A 27,390-nucleotide genomic window follows, 5' to 3' on the forward strand; every position below is an offset into this window, starting at 1 on the left:
CTGGATAGGCCTGACTGTAACTACATTGTTCTAAGAAAGATTTGAACCACTATAATGAATTTTCTCTAACACCACAATCAAAAAGTCAATTGAGTAAAAGCTGGTAATGAACTGTATCAAAAGCTGCACTGAGATCAAGACAAACCAGGAGAGAAACCTCCCCTGTGTCTAAACAGAGATCAATCTCATTAAGTAACAAGGTGAGAAGTGTTTCTGTGCTATATCCTTCCCTGTAGCCAGACTGCTTGGGATGTAAAGTTATTGTTTTCGAAAGGAACACAGACAACTGAGATTCTACTACTTTTTCAATGAATTTAGAAACAGTATCCCAGACCATGAAAGATGGAGCCCTCGGTTATCTGAATCCAATTCCTATTATCCCCCTGCCATCTAAGCGGGGAGCAATGTTGCATTTGCATTAAAAGCATCAAAGCATATTTGTTAAGGGTAGTAATCTCTATGCCTTCTGCGAAGGGTAGCAATCACCATACCAGCAAGTTACCCCCTTGCATGTTTATCTCATTTCTGTCCTCTAGCTTTTAGAGATCCACAGGGGCGGATTTTAAGAGCCCTGCTCGCCGATGCGCCTATGTTCAATAGGCCTACTGGCGCGCGCAGAGCCCCGGGACTCGCATAAGTCCCGGGGTTTTCCGAGGGGGGTGTGTCGGGGGCGGGGCCGAGCGGTGTGCCGTTTTCGGGGCGGGATGTGGCGTTTCGGGGGCGGGCTCGGGGGCGTGGTTTCGGCCCGGGGCGGCCCAGGGGCATGGCCACGCCCTCCGGAACCACCCCCGGGTTGCGTCTAGGCGCACCAGCGGCCCGCTGGCGCGCGGGGATTTACTTCTCCCTCTGGGAGGCGTAAATCCCCCAACAAAGGTAGGGGGGGTTTAGACAGGGCCGGGGGGGTGGGTTAGGTAGAGGAAGGGAGGGGAAGGTGAGGGGAGGGCGTTAGCGAATTCCCTCCGAGGCCGCTCCAATTTCGGAACGGCCTCGGAGGGAACGGAGGTAGGCTGCGCGGCTCGGTGCGCGCCGGCTACACGGAATCGGTAGCCTTGCGCGCGCCGATCCAGGATTTTAGTGGATACGCACGGCTACGCGCGTATCTATTAAAATCCCGCGTACTTTTGTTGGCGCCTGGAGCGCCAACAAAAGTACGCCAACGCGCCGTTTTTGAAAATCTACCCCACAGTGTTTATCCCATGCCCCTTTGAATTCTTTGACTTTTTTCTTCTTCACCACCTCCTCCAGAAAGGCATTCCAGGCCTCCATCACCCACTCTGTAAAGAAATATTTCCTGATGTTGGTTCTGAGTCATCCCCCCTGGAGTTTCATTTCATGACTCCTAGTTCTACTGTTTTCTTTCCAACGGAAAAGGTTCGAGTTCCATACATCATTGAAACCTTTTAGGTATCTGAAGGTTTATATCATATCTCCCCTGCATCTTCTCTCTTCCAGGGTGTACATATTCAGATCCTTCAGCCTATCCTCATAGGTCTTCCAATACAGATCCCACACCATTTTTGTTGCCCTTCTCTGGATCACCTCCATCCTGTCTCTTCCCTTTTTAAGATATGGGCTCCAGAACTGAACACAATACTCCAGTTAAGGCCTAACCAAGGCCCTGTACAAGGGCATCATCACCACCTTTCTCTTACTGGTTATTCCTCTCTCTATGCAGCCCAGCTTTCTTCTGGCTTTAGCTATCATTTTGTCACATTGCTTCGCTATCTTCAGATCCCCAGATACTATCACCTGAAGATCCCTCTCTTGGTCCATGCACATCAGTCTTTCACCCTTCCATCACATACAGCTCTTTTGGATTACTGCATCCCAGATACATGACTGCATTTTTTGGCATTGAATCCCAGCTGCCAAATCTGCAACCACTCTTCCAGCTTTCTTAAATCACTTTTCATTCTCTCTACTCCTTCAGGCGTATAGGAAGGTATCTGGGACTGCAGAGGAAAGCATTAAAAGTGTCCTAGCAATGCAGGGAGAAGGGATGGGAGTGTATCATGGCATTGCAGAGGAAAAGATGGGAAGGTGACCTGGCATTGTCAGGGGAAGGTATATGACAGAGACTGGGATTGCAGGAGGAAGGGATGGGAAGATGTCCTGCCAGTATAGGGAGAAGGGATAGTTATTGGGGTTTCAAGCAAAACTTTGGGAATTTCAGAACATTCAGGATGATACTAAACAAATCTTGCTTTCCTTTTTTTTTCATGGTCTTGAATCACTGGACAACCCTTCAATGCACTACCTTTGAAGGAAGCTTTATGGGTAAGTCTGTCAAGATTATTTATGGGCACACCTGGGATACAGGCCCCATGGCACTCACACTGAACAGAGTAAGGAAGCAGTGCAGAAGCAGCTGAGTCTCAAAAATCTCTGCATTCTGGATACAATTGCTTCATGTTTTGTTACCACTGAATATCAGAGACCCAGTTTTAAATACAGGTTTGGCCATATCATGTTCAGGGTTCTGAATTAGAAAGAGGGGAAGAACAAACTCTGCCAATCAAATGCAGCCTTTTCTGGGGTATGAATCCTCCATGCAGGAGATACATGCAGGCAGTGCTTGAGTTATAAAAAGTTAACAAAGGGAACTCAGGCTATGATCATTTTATTTAGTTACTTGGGGATACATTTTCATTAGTGCACCTAAGTACAAAGATACACATGTACTTTTCAGCCTGCACACAATAAAACTGATATTTAAATACAAGATACCCAAATTAATTGGGTTTGAATTTCAGGTTATGTACAAAATGTGCATGTTTAGCTTAATCCAACAATACACTGGAGTAATGCTTGCACTCTAAATATACTGATATCCACACAAGTGCAAGAAGAAAGTTAGTTCCTGGTGTAATTTTAAAGTTCCATATGTAACATTTTATTGCGGCAACTTAGTTTGTGACTTGAATTCAGGAGTTGCCGCAATAAAATGTTACATATGGAACTTTAAAATTACACCAGGAACTAACTTTCTTCTTGCACTTGTATGGATATCATGTTTAGCTTAAGCCATTTCTCTTTCAGAAAATAAAATATGTTTCCTGCATCATCTTGAGGGCTCAATGGGGAATGAAAACCAGCTTTTGCTCTTCAGGCCAGTCAAGGCTGTGGATGCCACGGAAGCAGTACTCACCGCTAAAGGCAGTGGGGGTGGGGGTGAGGGAGTCATGGCCATTGATTAAAAGTGACACCTGTTGGCCAGATTTAGGACACACATGCATTCTTCTACATCATTTAGATTTTCAAGCTAAGAGGTGATTCATTAAATCAATCAATTAAACTAAACTAAACCAGGCTCCAGAAGGAGAAACAGCCTGTGGCTCCTGGCCAAGAACTGACAAGAATGACTGGGCTGTGTGTGGAGTTCATTCTGAGAAGAGGGATATTACTAGTGATGTGATGCAGGGATCGGTCCTTGTACTAGTTCTTTTCAAAATTTCATAAGTGACATTGTGGAAGGATTGTCAGGAAAGGTTTGTCTTTTTGTGGATGATTGTAGGGAACAGCAAAAGTGGGCATAGAAGCTTTCTTGTTGTCCAATCAGACACCACTGGAACGCGCTACCCCACGACCTCAGACGAGAATCCTGCCCGACTGTCTTCAAAAAGAGACTAAAAACATGGCTATTTAGCCAAGCTTTTCAGGACATTTAACTCATTTTCCATACAATTTTTCCCCCTGCTAGCTATCTCTTCAGCTTAACCCTCTTACCTTCCCTCTCTCTGCTATTTACTCCTTCCACTTTCCTCATCCGTCTCTTAATGGATTTAAACTTATTCTCATCCCTTAGGATGAGTATTTCAATTCCCTTATTTTTGGATGAGCTGATTATCTGAAATGTTTAAATAATCTCCCTTGAGCTTATAAGGCTATGTTTAGTCCTGATTGTTACTTTTTTCCTGTTAAAAGTTTTGAATTTCTAACTTGTTTACTGTATCGCTATATGGCGAAATTGATGTTAAATGTAAACCGGTTTGATTTGTATCTCTACAAGAATATTGGTATAGAAAAAATAAAAATTAAATAAATAAATAAATAAATAAATACATTTAGATCTTAACATTGATGATGAATAAAAACAAGAAATTGGACAACAAGAAAGCTTCTTTACCTTACTTTTGCTGTTCCTTTCAGTTATTATAAGTTGCTCTTTCACTTTCTTTATTGTTGCTTTTTTGTGGATGATAACAAAATCTGCAACAGGGTAGACAGCCAGAAAAGTGTGGAAAACATGAGGAGGAATCTAGTGAAGCTCGAAGAATGCTCTAGAGTCTGGCAGCTAAGATTCAGTGCTAAAAAATTTAAGATTCAGTACTAAAAAATGTAGGGTCTTGCATTTGGGCTGTAAAAATCCAAGGGAGCAGTACAGTTTAATCAGTGAAATTCTATGTTCAAAACAAAAGTGGGATCTGAGGGTGATCATATCTAATGATCTCAAGGTGGCCAAACAGGTTGATGAGGTGACGGCAAAAGCCAGAAAGATGCTGGGCTGCATAGAAAAAGCAGAAAATAGGAGGTGATAGTGCCCCTTAAATCTCTGATGAGACATCATTTGGAATACTTTGTACAGTTTATTTATTTAAAACATTTATTAACAACAAATTACAGACTCTGTTCTAAGTGGTGTACACCTTACTTAAACAACAAAATTATCACACAATAAACAACAAATTCACAATACAGTTACATTAAAATTATAAAATTTACTCCTAAATCAAAAATATAAATCAGGAAAAAACTGGCACATTGTAAAAGGCCTTCCGAAATAGTAATGCCTTCAGTTGTTTCCAAAACAACTTAATGTCTACAACACGGCAAAGCTGGACAGGCAACTAATTCCAAATGATGGAACCCACAATACAAAATGCAATCCAGGCCACCACCTCGGCACTCACTCCTAAGCTTCTCATTTTATTCACCAGTCTCCTGTGTGGGACTGTATCAAAAGCTTTGCTGAAATCCAAGTAGATGACATCGAGTGCTCTTCCTTGATCCAATTCCTTGGTTACCCAGTCAAAAAATTCTATCACATGGCTTCAGTCTTCCTAATGTTTAAACTAATTAATTAGCGGACATCCAATTTGTAACAGAGTAGAAGCCAAATCAGGAGAAACAGGAAAAAACAGTTGGATACCATCCACATAGATTTTAAAATGAAAAGTATGTTGTTCTAATAACTGTGCCAAAGGGCAGAGATAAATATTAAATAAGGTGGCTGAAAGAATAGATCTCTGTGGGAATTCTACCACTAACTCATGCAATTTGGATTCCTGTTGATTAATCCTTACTTGAAATACCCTATTTTTTTAAGAAGGAAGAGAATCTTTCCACTAATTCCTATGTCAGCCAAACAATGCATTAGTATATGATGTGAGACCAAAAGGGTCTCAATGTTGTGCCCGCTACAAAATCCACACTGATGGTGATTAAGGATCTTCTGCTCCTGCAAATATCCGGTAAGTTCTGGAGACCACACTTTTGAAAAGATATAAACCAGTTGCAGTCATTCCAAAGGATGGGTACTAAAATGATCAATGGTCTTGGTTCTAAAGCATATGGGGACAGGCTTAAAAGATCTAAACATGTATACCATAGAAGAAAGGCGAGATAGGGGATATGTAATAGAGACATTTAAATATCTCAAAGGTTTCCATGCACAGAAGATGGGTTTCTTTGCTCTAGAACAAAAGGTCATGGGATGGTGGTGAAAGGAGAAAGGCTCAGGAGTAATCGTAGAAAATATTTTTTGCAGGGTTTTATGTTATGTCACAGAGAGCCAGATAGTGGAGGGAGTTTGTGTGGCTGTTACTGAGATGACATCAGAATGTGAATATTCTTTTTTGTGTGGTGAGTAGTAAATGGAAGCATCCTAGTTTTGCTCTGAACCTGTTATTAGTGGAGTTTCTGTGGACACAGAGTGTCTGTATGCAGAACTGGAGGTGTAGGTTTTCTACTGGGGTTCTGTCCCATTCTGTATAGCTTAGGGTTAATGACAGACTCCAAACCTCACTTGGTTGAACGATGCTATCAAATAATTTGAATAGTAGTTTTACTGGGAGTTTGTTTTTGTCAGGGGTTTCTTAGAGCTTTTTCTTGTAGCATCTTTTTGGCTAATTAAAACTCTCAGATACACTTAATGTCAAGCCACAGTGTCATATTCTAGGGTCTGCTCAACTTCTTGGTTGTTTAGATAAAATTTGTATTTGTTTGAGGAGGTTTTGGCTTTTTCTGGAAAATCATAATTTTTATCTTTTCCACATTTACCTTTAGGCCCATGGTTTGTAATAGGTTTCTAGCAGGTTTAGGTTCTCTTGTAGGCCACTTGGGATAGGGGATAAAATGATAAAGTAATAAGATATCCAGGTAAAATTAACCAGATAAGTGTCCAAATATTAATTTAGCCAGAGACGAGGAACCAGGTGCTGGAGTTACTGCAGAGAGGTGAGGGGGCCGTGCTGCAGGTCTGCCGCAAACGGCACGCATAACAGTACCCCCCCCCCTTAGAGGTCGGGGTTTGCCATGATGGGCATGATGAAAGTGCAGGAGGAGGGTTTTGTCCAGGATGTTTCGAACTGGTTCCCACGAGTTTTCTTCGGGGCTGTAACCCTCCCAGGAAAGGAGGTATTCCCACCGGTGGCCCCTACGGCGGACGTCGAGGACTTCATGTACTTTGTAGGTCGTATCAGTCTCAGCCACCAATGGAAGTGGTTCAGGAGCCTTTCAGGAAGGCCAGGACAAGACCACTGGTTTTAGAAGAGATACGTGAAAGGTATTATGTATTCCCAGCGTAGGAGGCAGCCGAAGCTGGTATGTAACTAGTCCAATGCGTCGGATGACCGAAAAAGGTCCAATGTACCTTGCAGCGAACCTTTGAGAAGGTATCTTGAGTAGGATATACTGAGTGCTCAACCAGACTTTCTGGCCGGGAAGGAATTCAGGGGCTGAGTGTCGGTGACTGTCAGCAGATCTCTTGGCCCAGGAAGCAGCTTGACATAAGCGAAGGTTCTTCTGCATCAGCTGTAGCCTGCGCAGCAGGGGAAGGTACTGATAATGGTATGGGTAATGGTGGTCATGGTTGCTTCCCATAGATGATGGAAAACGGTGACGTGCCTGTAACAGTGGCGATGTGGGAGTTGTGAGAAAACTCCACCTAAGGAAGAAGTTCAGACCAATTGTCTTGGCGGTCATTTATGTAGGCATGGAGAAAAGCCTTTAAAGAGCGATTCATACACTCAGCTTGTCCATTGGCTTGAGGGTGGTAAGCGGTTGTCAGACTGATGTTAATGCCGAATTTTCGGCAAAGAGCGTGCCAATATCTGGCAACAAATTGCGGACCTCTATCAGAGACAATGTCCTTGGGTAGGCCGTGAAATCTGAAGATGTGATAAAAGAATAGGCGTGCCAACTCAGGAGCAGATGGTAGGCCCGGTAGAGGGACGAAATGGGCCATCTTTGAAAATTGATCTATGGTTACCCATATATCGGCATGGCCCTTAGATAGAGGCAAGTCCATGATGAAATCCATAGACAGGTGGGTCCACGGTTACTCGGGAGCTGGAAGTGGTTGAAGCAAACCCCAGGGTCGACCAACCGGGGGTTTTTGTTGAGCATAAGTGTTACAGGATTCGACATCTGCTTTAGTGTCAGAGACCATAGTGGGCCACCAGAAGAACCGCTGGAGCAGCGCCAAAGTTCGTGCTTGCCCTGGGTGACCAGCAAACTTCGAGTGATGTGCCCACCGGAGGACTCTTTCTTGGAGTCGTCGGGGCACAACAGTCATCCCAGTAGGAACTGGGTGAGTAGCGGATAGGCAAATACAAGCTGGATCTATTATATGGCTGGATTCTTCCGGAGTATTTTCAGGCTCGAAAGAGTGTGATAGGGCATCTGCCCGGAGGTTTTTCTCAGCTGGACAGTAACGAAATTCAAAGTTGAACCTGGAGAAGAATAATGCCCATCAGGCCTGACAGGCGTTGAGATGTTGAGCATGGCTCAAATGTTCCAGGTTCTTGTGGTCAGTGAATACAATGAATTTCTGTTGAGCATCCTCTAACCATGGGTGCCATTCTTCAAGGGCCAGTTTGATGGCAAGTAACTTGCGATCACCGATACTATAATTTTGTTCTGCAGACGAGAACTTGCGAGAGTAAAACGAATATGGGACTTTGGACCCAGAAGTGGTGCGTTGGCTCAGGACCGCCCCAGCCCCAATCGCGGAGGCATCCATTTCTACCTGAAAGGGGTGGTTCGGGTCAGGGTGGTGAAGGCAAGACCCAGCCTGGAAAGCTTCTTTTAGGTGATGGAAGGCTGTGATGGCTTCCAGTGTCCAATTTCGAGTATCTTGGCCCTTGTGAGTCAATGCAGTCAGAGAAGCGGCCAAGGTTGAATAGTGTGGAATAAAATGGCGATAATAATTTGAGAATCCTAAGAATCGCTGGAGAGCCTGTTGTAACCGTCGCTGCCCGACGTCTCCACTACGCCCACTTACTGCTTTGGCGACTCCCTCTTTGCCTGTCGGAAGTTTGGCTGCTGCAGCGTCCTCTTGCCGTCCTCCTCCGGCATCCTTGGACTGGCTAGACGCTGCACACCACCATGTTCCTCCAGAGCCTAAGGGCGCACGCGTGACGCGGCCCAGACTGAAGTACCAGCAGTGGCATCCCCCTGAGATGACGTCATCCGCACTGGATATTTAAGGTCTCTGATATCGCTAATGAATCAAGTTAGCAAAGGTTTACCGGACAAGGGATACTCTACCTAAGCTACTCTGCCTCCTCGGACTTACCAGGGGTACCTGCTCCTCGGGGGCCTCGTTTCTCTTTTGCCTTTCAGGTCGCAGTCTGGAACCGGTACTCGCTCCTCGAGGGCCCTCGTTCCCGGACTTGCTACTGAATACCATTTCTGCCAGGAAGACTTCGCTACCTTCAACTCTGAGAGAGAGAGAACTCTCTCTCTCTCAGAGCGTTCCCTGGAACCAGGTACTCACTCCTCGAGGGCCTACTTCATTCCAGCTCCTGGGCTGCTTCCAAGAACTATTGTGTAAGTGTTACCATCAAGGTTCTGTTCCTGAACTCTGCATACCCTGCCTACTCACTATATTCAGTTTCTCTACTGCTCAGTTATCCAGGATTGCTGTTCCAGTATCTGAGGGACTGCAGCCCAGCCAGGCAATTCAGCTCACTACTGCCACCTCTAGTGGTTCAATATACTGTTTAATAAACGAACTAGTATGTGTCTGTCTCCATACTCTGAGCCTGACTGGTGGTCCCTCTCAGGATCTCCCCCGGGGGCGTGGTCATCTGCTGCCTGGCCAAGGATCCACCCACAACTACCTCAAACACTAACAGAGTCTTAAGACCCACAGGCTGCAGCTAGTCTTGGATTCCTTTTAACTTAACAGGGTCCATAGAGAATCCTCGTTGGGAGATAATGTACCTGAAGAATGGCAGACTGGACTTCTCAAATAAACACTTATTCAACTTTGCAAATAAGTGGTTCTCACGAAGGCATTGAAGGACGGTACGGACATCAGTGTGGTATGTGGCCAGATCTTTAGAAAAGACAAGGATGTTATCCAGGTATGCCACAACCTTGGTATACAGCAAATCTCTGAAAATTTCGTTCATTCGTTGGAAAACTGCAGGCGCATTACAGAGACCCAAGGGCATCACCAGGTATTTGTAATGCCCATCTCTGGTGTTAAAAGCTGTCTTCCAAATATCGTCAGGACAGATTTGCACCAAGTTGTATGCCCCACGTAGGACCAACTTAATGAATATGGATGCTCCATGCAGGCGATCGAATAGTTCCGAGATCAGCGACAGAGGGTACTTGTCTTTACGGGTAATGGAATTCAGCCCACAGTAGTCAATACATGGCCTGAGAGACCCATTTTGGTCACAAAAGAGAATCCCGCTCTGGCAGGAGGTGTAGAGGGACGGATGAATCCCTTCGCAAGGTTTTCTTCAATGTACTCCGTCATGGCCTTTGTTTCGGGAAGAGACAGAGGATAGGTATGCCCTTGGGGTGGCATGGTCCCAGGTAGGAGGTCTATAGGACAATCAAACCTCCGAAGAGGTGGGAGAAGGTCTGCTTTTTGCTTGGAGAATACGTCTTCGAAATCCGCATAAGGAGTGGGTATACCTGAAGAAGTGGCAGCCAGAGGAACCACAGGTGGCGGTACCACTTTGTGTAGACAGGACTGGTGGCAGGTGGAACCCCACTCCACCAGTTGAGGTGAACCCCCAATCAAATTGGGGAGAGTGAAGTTGGAGCCAGGGTAGTCCTAAGACCACCAGATGAATGGATTTCTCCAGTACTAATAATTAAATTTCTTCTCTGTGGAGAGCGCCAGTGCATAATTGAACTGGCTCTGTAGTGAGGAATATTCGACCGGATAACTGTTCCCCATTTATAGAAGCTATGCACAAGGAGGTCTCCAGGGGACAGATCTTTATACCCAGGAGTTGAACTAGATCCTTGAGGATAAAATTACCTCCTGCTCTTGAATCCATCAGAGGAAGGACTGGAAAGGACCGAGAGTCCCAGATCAGGGTGACTGGTACTGACAATTGAGGGGCTGGAGACGTTGCGCCCAAGTTCAGGACCCCTACTGAACTTAGGCTAGGAAGTTTCCCAGACGGACGGAACAGGTCTGTAGATGGTGGCTAGGTGCTCCGCAATATAGACACAGACCAGTTTGTCTCCGTCGGAGGCGCTCTTCCAGGGTCAGCCACCCATGGCCCAGCTGCATGGGCTCTTCCATCTTGGCCACAATAGAGACCCTACCAGAGGCAGGGCTGGTGGTCGGGTGCAAACGGGATCAAACCCGAGAGGGCTTCTTGGGCATCCAACTATCCCAGTGATGCTCTTGGAGATGATGGTCGATTCGGCCCGTCAAATCTATAAGGTCCTCCAGAGAGGAAGGGAGCTCCCGTGCAGCCAGCTCATCCTTCAGCTGCGGGGAAAGTCCATCCAGGTAGATAGCTCATAGGCAGTCTTCCTGCCAAGCAAGTTCAGAAGCCAAAGTCCGAAATTCAATAGTATAGTCAAAGAGACTTCTTTGATCTTGACGAAGTTGTAACAAACTAGTGCTTGCCACGGCATGCCACCCTGGGTCATCAAAGGTCCATTGAAACACAGCCACAAACCAAGACAACTCCCTTAGGAGGGAGTCTGAATGTTCCCACAGGGGAGAAGCCCAGGCCAGCACCTTCCCTTCAAGAGGAGACAAGATAAAGGTGATCTTGGTTAATTCGTCCTGGAAGATGGAGGGCAGCAGAGCGAACTGCATATAGGTTGATGAACCCTCTGCAGAGCTTGGAGTAACTGTTGAAGCGCATGGGCACTGGTAGGGCCAACAAGGCTCGAGGCATAGAAGATGAAGGCTGTGGATGAGAAGGAGCTGGTACTGGAACCGGATTGCTGGTGAGGGTGTCAAGCCGGGTGTGGAGACGCTCAATGGAGGAGGCCAGTGCCTGGAGAAACTGCTGCTGTTCTTGTACTTTGGATGCCAGGCCAGGAATGGCCTGGAGGGCATGCGGCTCCGCTGAGTCCATGGCCTTTGCAACCTGTTGCGCTGGAGGTGGACCCTTGGGCTGAGGTGGGGTTGACACAACCCGTAGGTAGGGACCTACGGGTCCCCACCGTCAGCAGGCGGAGTGGGCTGATGGACAGAGGTCAGCTGAAGCTTCACCAATACCAGCCGTCGTTCCCCGCGGGTTGAGTCTTTGGGTGCCGGGGCCGGCTGGACTTAGGTGGGCCTCTGTATGTGGTCGATGAGGAGATCAGGATCAGCCCAGACACAGCAGGTGAGAGATGGTACAGTCTTACACTGGACAAAGTAGTTTCCTGGAAACTCGGGTGCCAAAGAAATGAAGGCAGACAGGGGGCGCCCGACCAAGAGCAAGCCGAAGCCTGAATAGACCAAGTCCAGGAAGTAGGCTGAAGAGGCGTCGAGGAATAGGCTTGAGTCAGGGCTGGCGGCAATCTGGAAGCATTGGCAAGTAAGGCTGAGGTCTGATCACGGAGATGGTCAACTGTAGTCAAATGATGCTGAAGTCTGGGTCTGGAAAGAGGCAACGACGTGGTCAGGCAATGCAGAGGTCTGAGCTTGGAGAGAGTCAACGACGTGGTCAGGCGAAGCAGAGGTCCGGGCTTGGAGAGTCAATGGTGTGGTCAGGTGAAGCAGAGATCCGGGCTTGGAGAGAGTCAACGGTGTGGTCAGGCGAAGCAAAGGTCCGGGCTTGGAGAGAGTCAACAGCAGGTCAGGCGAAGCAAAGGTCCAGGCTTGGAGAGCGTCAACGGCATGGTCAGGCAAAGCAAAGGTCCGGGCTTGGATAGAGTCAATGGCGTGGTCAGGCAAAGCAGAGTCAAAGTCCATGTAGGCAATCCCAGCAAAGGTGAAGAGCAGGAATGTAGGAGCAAGGAGTCAGGAACCAGGAACAGCAAGGAACAGGAATACGGGAGTGAGACGAATCTCTCAGGAAGCAACGAGTACTTGACCAGTGAGGAGACCTGTTGCAAAGGCAAGGCTAGGGAGCCCGGACTTAAGTACCGGTGCTCCGCTGACATCATCATCCAGGGCCGCGGCTCGGTTTCCGCCACGAGCCCTACGTAAGCATTAGTGATGCACATGCGCGCCTAGGGAGGGGCACAGTGCCAAGTAGCAGCGTCTCTCCACGGGCCACATGGAGAGGCCCGATATGGAGCAATGGACATGGTGGCTGGACTGGGAATGCCAAGGACTGCAGCTGAGCCGGAGGCACCAGGGGAGGCTTGAGGATGGAGATGGCTGCCCACCGCCGCCAGAGATGAGGAACCAGGTGCTGGAGTTACTGCAGAGAGGTGAGGGGGCCATGCCGCGGGTCTGCCGCAGGTCTCCAACATGGCCACGTCTGGTTTTCGGCGATGCACCCGGTGCCCGAGGACCATGTCCATCACTGATCTGCATGAGATATGTCTCCTCTGCTTGGAAGCATCGCATGTCATCCTGGGTTGCCGTTTATGTGCCCAGATGACCCCAAATAAACATCTGCATCGAATCAACAAAATGGAGGAGCTCTTTGGGTTGAAGAACTCCGAGCCATTAGCATCAGTGGCATCGGCATCGAAGGACCAAGGAGCCACACCAAAAGACACTGAGCCATCGACATTGGCAGGAAAGGGGAGCAGGAGACCGACCACCGTCGACCTCCTTAGGCCGAGGATGTTGGGATCCTCGTCATGAGCCTCGGCACTGGGGAAGGACCTAGCCAAGCATTGAGGGAAGCCGAAGAAGCATTGGAACTGATCCCTGTCGATGCACGGCGCCAGGCATGGGAATGCACCAGCTCATGCCATGATGCCCCTGAAGTGACCCCGCAGTAAGGCGTGCCAGTCCTCCATCGGTACTGGGGGTCCGCAATGGTCTCCACAGATCCTCTTTGAGGGTCCGAAGATCTGGCTACCCTTCCTTCCTCCCAGTCAGTGTTGGCATCAGCAACATTTGAGGAGGAGCTGGATTGACAAGTCCAGCTAGCGGTGGACTGGGTGCGGCAGGGCTTCGGTCCTGGGGCACCAATTGTACTTGACACGGTACCATCCAGCCTTGTACCGCTTTTGTTCCCAGGACAGCATCAATGCCCTGGCGGGTGTTATGGAGTTGAACCCTTGAGCCAAGATGAGGTTGATGCTCCCTGCAGAGAGGAGCCCTGCACGTCCTCATCATTGGTAAGTGGAACTGGTCAAAGCAGAGACCCAACAAGACCTTCACCAATACCAGTTCTTGTTCCCCAAGGGTTGAACCCTTGGTTGCTGGGGCCGGCTGGACTTAGATGAGGATCTCGGATGGCGATGACTCCCACGAAGGAAGAGACCAGGCTGCCAAGATGGATCCACAACATCCAGCAAGTGACAAGCAGATTAGAGGTCTTCCAAGGATCGAGGCAGGCGCCAATCAGGCGAAGTCCAGAAGTATACTAGTGTTGAGGCAGGCGGCGATCAGGTGAAGTCCAGAAGTCATACTGGGGCCGAGGCAGGCAGTAGTCAAGCAAAGTCCAGAAGTTGTACCAGGGTTGAGGCAGGTGGCAATCAGGCGAAGTCCAGAAGTCTTACCGGGGTCGAAGCCAGGAAGCAATCCAGAGGGATGACAAGATGAGGGAGCGGAGTCAGAGTCAAGAACACGGAGTCAGGAACACAGAGTCAGGAACATGCGACCAGCTACTCCAAGGAGCTTGACCTGTTGCTGAGGCATCCAATGCAGATCTTGCCGGGCCTTAAGTAGTAAGGCCTAGGTGATGTCATCACTGGGCGCTGCAGGAGGTTTCCTGCCATGGGCCCTTTAAATAGCAGAGGGATGCTCACATAGCAGAGCAGCGTTCCCGGTGCGGTGCGTCTCATCATGCTTGGCGGCCTGCTGTGCCTGGAGCCCGAAGGTTGTTGCAGCAATAGTGGCTTCCTTGCCACCCGAAGCCCTTGGTGAGAGCGGCTAATCGCAGACCTACCCCATGGTCAGCTGAGTGCAACAGTACCCCCTCCTTTAAGCCCCCCTCCCTGGGGGCCAGGCTTCCTGAAATGTCATAAAAAGATCCTTATCCAGGATATTTGAGGCAGGCTCCCAGGAATTGTCTTCCAGACCCTTCCAAGAAGATTATGTACTCCCACCTCTTGCTCTGCCTCCAGACATCCAAGACCTCCCTCACTTGGTACAGCTGATCTTCCGCTGTGGCTACCTATGGGGGTTCAGGGATCTTCCGGGTAGGCCAAGACAAGACCAGGGGCTTGAGGAGAGAAACAGGACCTTCATGGAAGTTGGTAAACGTAGTTGATAGGTAACAGGTCCAACTTGGCTGATAATGGAGAAAGACCCAATGTAGAATGGTGCTAGTCTCATAGAGCAGTGGTTCTCAACTTTGTTTGGCCGGGACACACCTGACAGATGGTTCTCACATGCGTGACACATTGAACATGTGACCGTCACGGGGCAAAATGTAAATATACATTCTGCATCCTCAGGAACCCCCTCGACCCCCAAAAATGGGTGCAGAGCAGAACTAGGGCATTACCCGTACAACTCACCATACAAAAAAAGATATTCTGGTTCTGATGATTTCTCAGTAAAAGCAAAGCAAACTCTCTTTACTGGCAGGCACAATACCCCTCCTTATGAAAAGACAGTAATTTACCACTACAAATATTTAACCAGGCCCTAAACACTAATACACCTCCTATTATGAAAACAGAGCAAGCCAAGCTGCTATAGATAGATCCCATGAATTCTCCTCTGGGCCGAATCCCTCCCAAGCCAGAAGATACTCCCACTTACGACCACGCTTGCGGATATCAAGAACCTCTCGAATTTGAAAAGTGTCTTCTTCTGCCCTCACTGGAGAAGAAACAGGAACCTTCCGAGAGGGCCAGTTGAGAAGTAAGGGCTTCAAAAGAGAAACGTGAAATGAGTTGTGAATGCGTAGGGTAGCCGGGAGGCGTAATCGATAAGTCACTGGACCCAATTGTTTGATTACTGGGAAAGGCCCGATGTACCGAGGAGCTAGACGCATCGAGGGAACCCATAGACGAATATATCTGGTACTGAGGCAGACCTTATCTCCAGGGCGAAAACATGGTGCAGGTCTCCGATGTCGGTCGGCGAATTTCTTAGCGGTCAGAGCCGCTCTCTGTAACATTTGTTGTGTACGTGTCCAAAGTTTTTCAAAGTGGGTGGCGGTGAGCTGGGCCGCCGGAGAGGAGACAGGCAGAGGTAGCGGTACTGGTGGGGCCGGTTGGTGACCGAAGACAATTTGAAATGGAGAGGACCCAGTTGAAGTACAGGAATGGAAATTGTGGGAAAATTCTGCCCAAGGCAGCAAGGCCGTCCAGTCATCCTGTCGGGTGTTGACGTAAGAGCGCAGGAATTGTTTCAGAGCTCGATTAGTTCTCTCTGCCTGCCCGTTGGCCTGGGGGTGGAAGGCCGTGGTGAAGTCCAGTGCAATCTGAAACTTGGTACAGAGACTTCACCAATATCGATCCGTAAATTGAGACCCACGATCGGACATGATGTGCTGGGGTATTCCGTGGAGACGAAAAATATGTGCCATAAATAGCTGTGCCAATTGGGGAGTGGAGGGAAGGGCGGGCAATGGTGTAAAGGGAGCCATTTTAGAGAATCTATCAACTACCACCCATATTACCGTATGTCCTTCGGAAGCTGGAAGGTCGACAATAAAGTCAGTGGAGATGTGTGTCCATGGTCTTGTGGGTATAGGAAGTGGTTGCAACTGCCCCCAGGGTTTCCCTGTAGGGTTCTTGTGCTGCGCACAAACAGGGCAGGAGTCAACATACGCTTGAATGTCCTTGCGCATCCCTGGCCACCAATAGTGTTGTTGAAGCAGATCCTGTGTACGTCTGCATCCCGGATGCCCAGCCAACTGAGAGTCATGTCCCCACTTTAAAACTTTATTACGGACCCTCTTGGGTACCACGGTCTTACCAACGGGAACCGTGAAGGTTGCTGAAAGAATGACACGGGCTGGGTCAATGATGTACTGTAAAGGTTCTTCTATATCTTCAGAAATAAATGATCGTGATAATGCGTCGGCCTTAATATTCTTGCTTGCTGGTCGGTATCTTAATTTAAAGTCGAAACGTGTAAAAAATAACACCCAGCGAGCTTGACGCGGGTTCAGGCGGTGGGCTTGTTGTAAATATGTCGGAATTTTATGGTCCGTAAAAACTGTTATCCGATGTTGAGCTCCCTCTAACCACTGACGCCACTCTTCAAATGCAAGTTTGATGGCTAACAGTTCTTTATCGCCAATGGAATAATTGCGTTCCGCAGGTGAAAATTTCTTCGAAAAATAGGAACAAGAGTGGAATTTCCCGCCAGCATCGTTCTGACTCAAAACTGCTCCAACCCCCTCCGTAGAAGCTTCTACCTCCACCATGAACGGATGTCTAGGATCCGGGTGGCGGAGACAGGGTTGCTGCAGAAAAGCGTCCTTGAGAGTTTGGAATGCTTCAATCGCTTCTACCGGCCAGGTTTTGATGTTGACCCCCTTACGTGTAAGTGCAGATAACGGTGCGGTCAGTTTAGAAAAATTCTTGATGAAATGACGATAATAGTTAGCGAAACCAAGAAAACGTTGGAGAGCTCGCAGTCCATTGGGTTGGGGCCATTCTTTTATACATTTTACTTTGGTCAGATCCATTTCGAACCCTTGTTTTGAAACAATATATCCTAGAAAAGGTAAGGACTCTGCTTCAAAGATGCATTTCTCCAGTTTGGCATATAATCGATGTTCCCTTAAACGTTGTAGAACTTGCGTCACATGTTGGTGATGCGACTGTAGGTCCCTGGAAAAAATAAAAATATCATCAAGATAAACAATCACACAGATATATAATAAGTCTCAAAAAATCTCATTAATAAAGTGTTGAAAGACAACAGGGGCATTAGTCAAACCAAAGGGCATAACTAGATATTCATAGTGTCCATCTCTGGTGTTGAATGCTGTTTTCCACTCGTCTCCCTCCTGAATCCGTACTAGATTATACGCCCCCCCCGCAGGTCCAATTTGGAGAATATTTGAGCTCCTTGCAGACGATCAAACAGTTCAGCAATAAGAGGCAGGGGATAACGATCCTTGATGGTGATAGCGTTGAGACCACGAAAGTCAATGCAAGGACGTAAAGTCCCATATTTCTTTTCAACAAAGAAAAAACCAGCCCCCGCAGGAGAGGTGGATTGACAGATAAACCCCTTCTGTAGATTGTCCTGGATGTATTCAGACATCGCCCGTGTCTCCATGGCAGATAAAGGATAAACTCTACCACGCGGTGGAGTGGATCCTGGAACCACAGTCGAATTCTCAGTGCGGGGGTAAAATATCCGCGGCCTCATTGGAAAAGACGTCTGTGAATTGTGCGTATTGTGGGGGTAGCTTCTGTAGTACAGAAGTGCAGATGAGGCTAGAATCAGAAGTAGGTCTCCGTAAGCAAGTCCCATGGCATCCGGATCCCCATTGAGTAAGTTTTAAAGATGTCCAGTCGAATTGTGGATTGTGGCTTTATAGCCAGGGAATCCCGAGAACTACTGGGTGGATGGCTTTGCTGAGGACGTAGAAGGTGATTTGTTCGGTATGGTCGGGTGCAATGTGGCAGTTTATTGGTACTGTGTGATGCGTTATCTTCCTGGGTAATGGTTCCCCGTGGATAGAAGAGATGATCAACGGTGTGGAGCAGAGTTGAGTGGGAATCTGGAGTTGATCCACTAGTTCTTGTAATATGAATTCCCCCCCCCCCCCCCACGCACCAGAGTCTATTAAAGCCAAAGTGTTAAACTCATGTCCACTGATGTCCAGAGTGACTTGTACAGTGAGTGGGGGAGATGGGGAGACGAGACCTAGAGTGACTCCCCCTGAGCACCCTAGGCTTTGGAGTTTCCTGGCCGAATAGGGCATGTGGCAATATGATGGCCAGCTCCCCCACAATAAAGACAAAGGCCTGCCTTACGACATCTCAGACGTTCTTCGGGTGTTAGAGGTCCTCGGCCCAATTGCATGGGTTCGGCCACGGATCCCTCAGGAACGGAGGATTCTCGCGAAGTAGTAGAGGTGAAAGGCGGAACATAAGGGGTAGCCGGGCGTCTCCGTGATCCTAGCGTCTCCCGGGCCCTTTCTTGTAGCCGTCGGTCAATCCTGGTTGCTATTTCAATTACTGCATTTAAGGAGGATGGAAGTTCACGAGCGGCTAACTCGTCCTTGATTCTGGCAGATAGTCCCTCTAGATAAATAGATCGTAGAACAGGCTCTTCCCAATGAAGTTCCATAGCCAGAGTCCGAAACTCAATGTTGTAATCTGTAATGGATCGTCCTCCTTGTCAGATGTAACAGGTCCGTACTGGCAGCAGCTTGCTTCCCTGGTTCCTCAAATGCTGTTCGAAACAGTTCAAGAAATCGTGGTAGATATTGTAATACCAGATCCGAGCACTGCCAGAGTGGAGAGGCCCAGGTCAGAGCTTTACCTTCAAGTAAAGATAGAATATAGGTGGTTTTTGTTATATCATCTGGAAACAGAGTTCGTTGAAGGCGAAAATGCATGCTACACTGATCCAGGAATCCTAAGCAGAGACGAGGATCCCCGCCATATCAGGGTGGAGTAAGGACAGGCGGATGGTAGCTCTGAGTAACCGGTGGAGCTGGTACTGGCGGAGGAATGGGAGCCGGAGGACTAGAATGAGTTGCGACTACAGCGTCAAGCCGAGCGCTGAGTCGTTCTATGGAGGCAGCCATAGATTCTAGCATGCTCTGTTGCTCCATGATCTTCTGGGCTAAACCAGGAACTGCTCTGAGGGCGGAGGCCTCGGCCGGGTCCATGGCCTTGGCTTACTGTTCTGACTTGGAAGGTGGACCCTTGGTCCAGCGAGGGGTGAAGTCCTCTCGTCGGAAGGCGAGGCCAATCACGAAGGTCGCTGGAGGTAATTGATGAAAATCTGGATGCAGGCGCCTCCTGCGGGTCATTTAATCCAGATAGCTTGCGCCTCCAGCAGGTCGAGTGAACAGAAGCTGGCGCCTCCAGCGGGTCGTGGAAACAGAAGCTGGCGCCTCCAGCAGGTCGAGAGAGAGAGGAGGAAACGAAAGCCGGTCCGGGGAACAGGAGCCAGCACACTCCGCAGCCAGTCCAGGGGTCGAGAGCCAGAAAGTACCGCAGCCAGTCCAGGGGTCGAGAGCCAGAATACTCCGCAGCCAGTCCAAGGGTCGAGAGCCAGAAGGTACCTCAGCCAGTCCAGGGATCGAGAGCTAGAAGAATCCGTAACCAGTCCAGGAGTCAAGAACCAAGCAGGAACGACAGCCAATCCAGGGATCACAAGACGGAGGAGCCAATCAGGAACCGAAAGCAGGAAAACCACCAGAGCCACGAAGCCAAGGCAAGGTCTGAAGGCTCAGACCTTGCCTTAAATAGTTGATTGAAGATGGAGTCAGGCAGGAAGGAACCCCCTAACTTCCTGTAGGGATTCCTTTAAGGCCAGGAATTAGCCGCCCGCACGGCCCTAGTGAGATTCAGGGGGCGTGGCTAAACCGTGCCAAGGGGACGCCGCGGCCATCTTGTCGGGCAGCAGCACTGCCGCTGAGGCGGGCTGCCGATGCCAGCCCCAACGTCTGAGCCTGGCCCTGCCGCGCGGGTGAGTGACCGGCCCCCGGTCGTGGTCTGCCGCGGCCGGCAGTCATAACACTTACCCAACACACATGGAATTTCTACCCATATGGATTCTACTGAGCATTTAGTCTCTTGTATGATTTTTATCTTGTTGGACTCTATACCCTCCCGGACATAAAGTGCCACACCCCCACCAAGTTGATCCTCCCTTTCATTGCGATATAATTTGTACCCTGATATAGCTCTGTCCCATTGGTTATCCTCCTTCCACCAAGTCTCTGTGATGCCAATTATGTCAATCTCATCATTTGCTGCTATACGCTCTTAACTCTCCCATCTTACTTCTTAGACTTCTGGCATTGGCATACAGACATTTCAAAGTGTGCTTTTTGCTTGTTTTAACAACCTGCTTTTCAATTGTTTGGGATAATTCGGAACTCATTAGCTTTGGTGATTTTTTACATATAGGCATATGAACTATGTCTGCATTTAATGGAACCTCTCTGTTGGGATGCCCTAACTCTCCTGTTTCATTAGTATCCTTCAAGGATACATTTCTCCGAACCATGCACTGCTGAATGACTGTCGGCTTTCCCCCTTGTTCTAGTTTAAAAGCTGATCTATCTCCTTTTTGAAAGTTAGTGCCAGCAGCTTGGTTCCACTCTGGTTAAGGTGGAGCCCATCCTTTCGGAAAAGTCTCCCCTTTCCCCAAAAGTTTCCCCAGTTCCTTACAAAGCTGAATCCCTCTTTCCTGCACCATCGTCTCATCCATGCATTGAAACTCTGGAGCTCTGCTTGCCTCTGGGGACCTGCATGTGGAACAGGAAGCATTTCAGAGAATGCCACCCTGGAGGTTCTGGATTTCAGCTTCCTACCTAAAATCCTAAATTTGGCTTCCAGAACCTCTCTCCCACATTTTCCTATGTCGTTGGTGCCCAAATGTACCACGACAACCGGCTCCTCCCCAGCACTGTCTATAATCCTATCTAGATGACGCGTGAGGTCTGCCACCTTCGCACCAGGCAGGCAAGTTACCAGGCGGTCTTCACGTCCACCAGCCACCCTGCTATCTACATTTCTAATAATCGAATCACCAACTATGATGGCTGGCCTAACCCTTCCCTCCTGGGCAGTATCCCTGGGAGATTTGTCCTCAGTGCGAGAGGACAATACATCACCTGGAGAGCAGGTCCTTGCTACAGGATCACTTCCTGCTACACCAGGGTGTTATTCTCCTATTGGGAGACCTTTCTGATCCAAGGCAGCACTGGGGCTGCCAGAATGCATTTGGGACTTGGCTACTATGTCCCTGAAGGTCTCGTCAATGTACCTCTCTGTCTCCCTCAGCTCCTCCAAGTCTGCAACTCTAGCCTCCAGAGATCGGACTTGTTCCCTGAGAGCCAGGAGCTCTTTGCACTGAGTGCACACATACAATCTCTCACCGGCGGGTAAAAAATCATACATGTGACACTCAATGCAAAAGACTGGAAAGCCCCCCTCTTGGTGCTGGACTGCTGCCTTCATCTTAGTTTTATTGAGTTCCTAGTTAAGTTTAGGATACCTAGGGAGTTGGAATGAGAGTACTTTAAATGTACATGTGAATTTAGTAATTAATCAGCTAGTGTCCTACAAGGGGATGATTAAACTTTCAATAAGGGCTGGTACAATATTATGTTTTAGATAAGACCTTGATTGATTTTTAATGAGAAAGTGTCTTGTGCCTAAAAATCAAGGATTGAGTGGGTGGGAAAGACAGACACTAGAATTAACTATCTCTGACTTGCTTTTTACCTCAGACACACACAAACTCTAAAGAATATATCTCTTAATTTCACCTTTCACCAAACTTTTATAAGCCCAAAAATTTCTGAAAACTATACTTACCAATCCTCTTAAACCACGCTTAAATTAATCTTCACTCAGTTAATGGAAGGATTTGAGATTCGCACTCCTAATGAAGCGCACTTCCGGTCCTCCTCTACTGCAAACCGTACAGGGCCTCTGGAAGCTGGGCTATGGAAGTCAATCCCTGGATCACTTGTGGTGACCTCTGGACTCCTCTCCCGGGGGATGCTGGGAGCAGTATGCAGATGAGCCTTCCGGTCCTCCTCTACTGCAAACCGTGTGGGGCCTCTGGAAGCTGGGCTGTGGAAGTCAATCCCCGGATCACTTGTGGTGACCTCTGGACTCCTCTCCCGGGGGATGCTGGGAGCAGTATGCAGATGAGCCTTCCGGTCCTCCTCTACCGCAAACCGAGCGGGGCCTCTGGAAGCTGGGCTGTGGAAGTCAAACCCCGGATCGCTTGTGGTGACCTCTGGACTCCTCTCCCGGGGGATGCTAGGAGCAGTATGCAGATGAGCCTTCCGGTCCTCCTCTACCGCAAACCGCGTGGGGCCTCTGGGAGCTGGGCTGTGTAAGTCAATCCCCGGATCGCTTGTGGGGACCTCTGGACTCCTCTCCCTGGGGATGCTGGGAGAAGTATGCAGATGAGCCTTCCGGTCCTCCTCTACCACAAACCGTGTGGGGCCTCTGGGAGCTGGGCTGTGGAAGTCAATCCCTGGATCGCTTGTGGTGACCTCTGGACTCCTCTCCCGGGGGATGCTGGGAAAAGTATGCAGATGAGCCTTCCGGTCCTCCTCTACCGCAAACCGTGCGGAGCCTCTGGGAGCTCGGCTGTGGAAGTCAATCCCTGGATCGCTTGTGGCGACCTCTGGACTCCTCTCCCGGGGGATGCTGGGAGCAGTATGCAGATGAGCCTTCCGGTCCTCCTCTACCGCAAACTGTGCAAGGCCTCTGGGAGCTGGGCTGTGGAAGTCAATCCCTGGATCGAAAGTGTTCTAAACATCAAAATCACAGAACATATAGAAAGACATGGTTTAATGGAACAAAGTCAGCATGGCTTTACCCAGGGCAAGTCTTGCCTCACAAATCTGCTTCACTTTTTTGAAGGAGTTAATAAACATGTGGATAAAGGTGAACCGGTAGATATAGTATACTTGGATTTTCAGAAGGCGTTTGACAAAGTTCCTCATGAGAGGCTTCTAGGAAAAGTAAAAAGTCATGGGATAGGTGGCGATGTCCTTTCGTGGATTGCAAACTGGCTAAAAGACAGGAAACAGAGAGTAGGATTAAATGGGCAATTTTCTCAGTGGAAGGGAGTGGACAGTGGAGTGCCTCAGGGATCTGTATTGGGACCCTTACTTTTCAGTATATTTATAAATGATCTGGAAAGAAATACGACGAGTGAGATAATCAAATTTGCAGATGACACAAAATTGTTCAGAGTAGTTAAATCACAAGCAGATTGTGAGAAATTGCAGGAAGACCTTGTGAGACTGGAAAATTGGGCATCCAAATGGCAGATGAAATTTAATGTGGATAAGTGCAAGGTGATGCATATAGGGAAAAATAACCCATGCTATAATTACACAATGTTGGGTTCCATATTAGGTGCTACAACCCAAGAAAGAGATCTAGGTGTCATAGCGGATAACACATTGAAATCGTCGGTACAGTGTGCTGCGGCAGTCAAAAAAGCAAACAGAATGTTGGGAATTATTAGAAAGGGAATGGTGAATAAAACGGAAAATGTCATAATGCCTCTGTATCGCTCCATGGTGAGACCGCACCTTGAATACTGTGTACAATTCTGGTCGCCGCATCTCAAAAAAGATATAATTGCGATGGAGAAGGTACAGAGAAGGGCTACCAAAATGATAAGGGGAATGGAACAACTCCCCTTTGAGGAAAGACTAAAGAGGTTAGGACTTTTCAGCTTGGAGAAGAGACGACTGAGGGGGGATATGATAGAGGTGTTTAAAATCATGAGAGGTCTAGAACGGGTAGATGTGAATCGGTTATTTACTCTTTCGGATAGTAGAAAGACTAGGGGGCACTCCATGAAGTTAGCATGGGGCACATTTAAAACTAATAGGAGAAAGTTCTTTTTTACTCAACGCACAATTAGACTCTGGAATTTGTTGCCAGAGGATGTGGTTAGTGCAGTTAATATAGCTGTGTTTAAAAAAGGATTGGATAAGTTCTTGGAGGAGAAGTCCATTACCTGCTATTAAGTTCACTTAGAGAATAGCCACTGCCATTAGCAATGGTTACATGGAATAGACTTAGTTTTTGGGTACTTGCCAGGTTCTTATGGCCTGGATTGGCCACTGTTGGAAACAAGATGCTGGGCTTGATGGACCCTTGGTCTGACCCAGTACGGCATTTTCTTATGTTCTTATGTTCTTATGGATCGTTTGTGACAACCTCTGGACTCCTCTCCCGGGGGATGCTGGGAGCAGTATGATCCTCATAGCCCCTCATTGGCCAAAACAGGTCTGGTCTCCACTCCTAAGGGAGTTGTCCATTCGGAGACCGATCAGTCTACTGACTTCCCTAGATCTCATCATGCAATACAAAGCAGGCTGTGGCATCCCAACCTCCGGGCCCTGTCGTTCACAGCTTGGATGTTGAGAGGTTAATTTTGCAGCCGCTTGATCTTTCAGAGGATTTGACTGGGTCCTGGTGGCTTCTAGAAAGTTTTCCACTAGAAAGTCCTATGGACTGAAGTGGAGGAGGTTTTCTGTGTGGTGTGAGCAGAAGGCAGTAGATCCGTTCTCCTGACCCACACAAAAACTGCTTGACTACCTTTTACACCTGTTGCGTCTGTCAGGCTCAGACGACTTCACCTGACATACCTCACCTTTCTCTTAGCTTTCTCCACCAGCCTCGGGAGTACGGCGTCTGTGGCGTCTCTTTGCCACACCCTCTGGCTTCCCCGCAGCGGCTCTGGCACAGCGGTCGGCCATCATGACCCGAGGCCTCCTAGGGCACGCGCGCTTGCGTCCCTACCTTTGTAGCAGTGTTGGCATGAACCTCGGGGGCGTTCCCCTCAAGTGACGTCACTGCTTCCGCATATTTAAGGTTGCCCATTTGCTGACTCTTGCCGAGTTAGCAAGGATCCCGGTCTGAAGCTACTCTGCCGCTTCTATCCACTGGAAGCTATCTTCATCCTTCGGGGTTCTCTAACCTGGGTACCCGCTCCTCGGGGGCCCTCTGCTTATTTACAGGTGCCTATCCTCTTACAGGTATTGGCTCCTCAAGGGCCTGTGTGTCTATCCTGGTTCCTGCTCCATTCTTAAACCTGCTGGAAATCCATCTATCAGCTACAGAGAGTGAATACAACTTCTACCAGTTTGTCTCTCATCAGTTCCTCGCTATCTCTCTGCATCAGGCCCTACACCACCATATTGGAACGGGTCTCCTCTGCCAAGGACCACGGACTGCTTATCCTCTCTACTGCTCATTGGGATTCTCTCTACTCAGGTACGGGGGGGTGTTTAACATCTGCCAGTCTGTTTCTCCTACAGTGCCTTATTGGACATCTGCATCAGGGCCTTACACCACCATAGTGGGACGGGTCTCCCTCGCCAAGGATTACAGACTGCTACTAGCTAACCTGCTCTCTACTGCCATCTCTGGTGGTCATCCTAGCTGTACAATAAAATAAACTGTCTCTGTGTTTGTGCTATTGAGTCTAGCCCGGTGCATCTGTCTCCCTACGGGGCTCCTCCCCGAAGGAGATAACATCACTGTTGCCCCGGAGAATCCAACAAACACCTCAATATCATAACACCACCTATCAGAAGCTGGCTTGAAAACATAGAAACATAGAAATGACGGCAGAAGAAGACCAATTGGTCCATCCAGTCTGCCCAGCAAGCCCCACACCCATCTCTTCTCACACTTATCTGTTTCTCCTGGCCCCCAGTAACCTTATGTTCCAATTCCCTTTCACCCCCACCATTAATGCAGAGAGCAGTGATGGAGCTGCCTCCAAGTGAAATATTAAGTTTTATTAGTTGGGTAAGCGGCAGCATAGCTCTCTGCCATGAAGCAGAGGGCAATGCTGGATATGTGTGAAGTATTAGTTTTTCTTCTCCCCTGTCGTTGAAGCAGGGAGCTATGCTGGATATGCATTGAAAGTGAAGTATGCCTTGAAAGTCACATTAACTATCATCAAATATTGAAAAGCTTAATAATTGGTAATACCTATAGCCCATGAACCCATCCCTGTTTTTTTTCTTATTTTGTTTTGTTTTTTTAATTGGGAGATGGCTGCCCTTCATCCTTCCGCTCCGTGAAGGTGGACACCTACCACTGGCCACTGGCATCCCGCTCCGTGAATGCCTCTGTGGCTACTGCCGCTCCGTGCAGTGTTTTACTACCTGCTCTTTATATGCGTCCTCTAGACCTGATGGATCCCATCCCTGTTGGGTTTTTTTTTATTTAATTGGGAGATGACAGCCCTCCATCCTTCCGCTCCGTGAAGGTGGAACACCTACCACTGGCCAATGGCATCCCGCTCCGTGAATGCCTCTGTGGCTACTGCCGCTCCGTGCAGTGTTTTGCTACCTGCTCTTTTATACGTGTCCTCTGGACCTGATGGATCCACAATGTTTATCCCACGCCCCTTTGAAGTGCTTCACAGTTTTGGACTTCACCACTTCCTCCGGAAGGGCATTCCAGGCATCCACCACTCTCTCCGTGAAGAAATACTTCCTGACATTAGTTTTTAGTCTTCCTCCTTGGAGCCTCAGCTCGTGACCTCTGGTTCTGCTGATTTTTTTCTGTCGGAAAAGGTTTGTCATTGTCTTTGGATCGTTAAAGTTTTTCAAGTATCTAAAAGTTTGAAAAACCAACTTTGTTAGACTTCATCTCAGTGCAGTTGGCTCGTACCAGCAAGGTATAGATGAAATGCCCAGCTTTGTACAGCCTATAATTTTATGATTCATGTGAGGCCAGCTTCATTTGAAGCCTCTCCTAAGGCCTCCCATCGTGTCTTGGAACGTCAGTGTGGTGTTAGCTCAGCACACCTGTGATCTGAAGTACCTGACTTAGAAGGTCATATTTTTTATGGCATTCACCTCAGCGCGCAGGGTCGGCAAGCTCCAGACCTTAGTGACTTATCCACCTTATACTAAGTTTTATGATGATAGGGTGGTCTTGCATACACACCTTATGTTCCTGCCTAAGGTGGTGATGGACTTCCATTTTAACCAGTCCATCATCCTGCCAACATTCTTTCCCAGGCCTCTTTCGCACCAAAGCAAACGAGCATTGTACATTTTGGAGTACAAGCGAGCCTTAGCCTTCTACTTGGAGTGGACAGAAGCCCATAGACAATCCACCCAACTTTTTACTTCTTTTGATAAGAATAATTTGGGCATTGCCATCACCAAACAG

General features: G+C 48.3%; 1 protein-coding gene across 2 annotated transcripts in view; it reads left to right on the forward strand.

Moving 5' to 3' along the window:
* LOC115085804 (speriolin-like protein) overlaps window positions 1-27,390 on the forward strand; it is a 670,698-nt gene that overhangs the window by 371,902 nt on the left and 271,406 nt on the right. For both annotated transcript variants that reach the window (XM_029592238.1, XM_029592239.1), the window contains exon 6: window positions 2,266-2,277. In XM_029592238.1, coding sequence (XP_029448098.1) covers window positions 2,266-2,277 — 12 coding nt within the window. The remainder of the gene's footprint in view (window positions 1-2,265; window positions 2,278-27,390) is intronic.

This window comes from Rhinatrema bivittatum, chromosome 2 (assembly GCF_901001135.1).
Source record: "Rhinatrema bivittatum chromosome 2, aRhiBiv1.1, whole genome shotgun sequence".
Taxonomy (NCBI): domain Eukaryota; kingdom Metazoa; phylum Chordata; class Amphibia; order Gymnophiona; family Rhinatrematidae; genus Rhinatrema; species Rhinatrema bivittatum.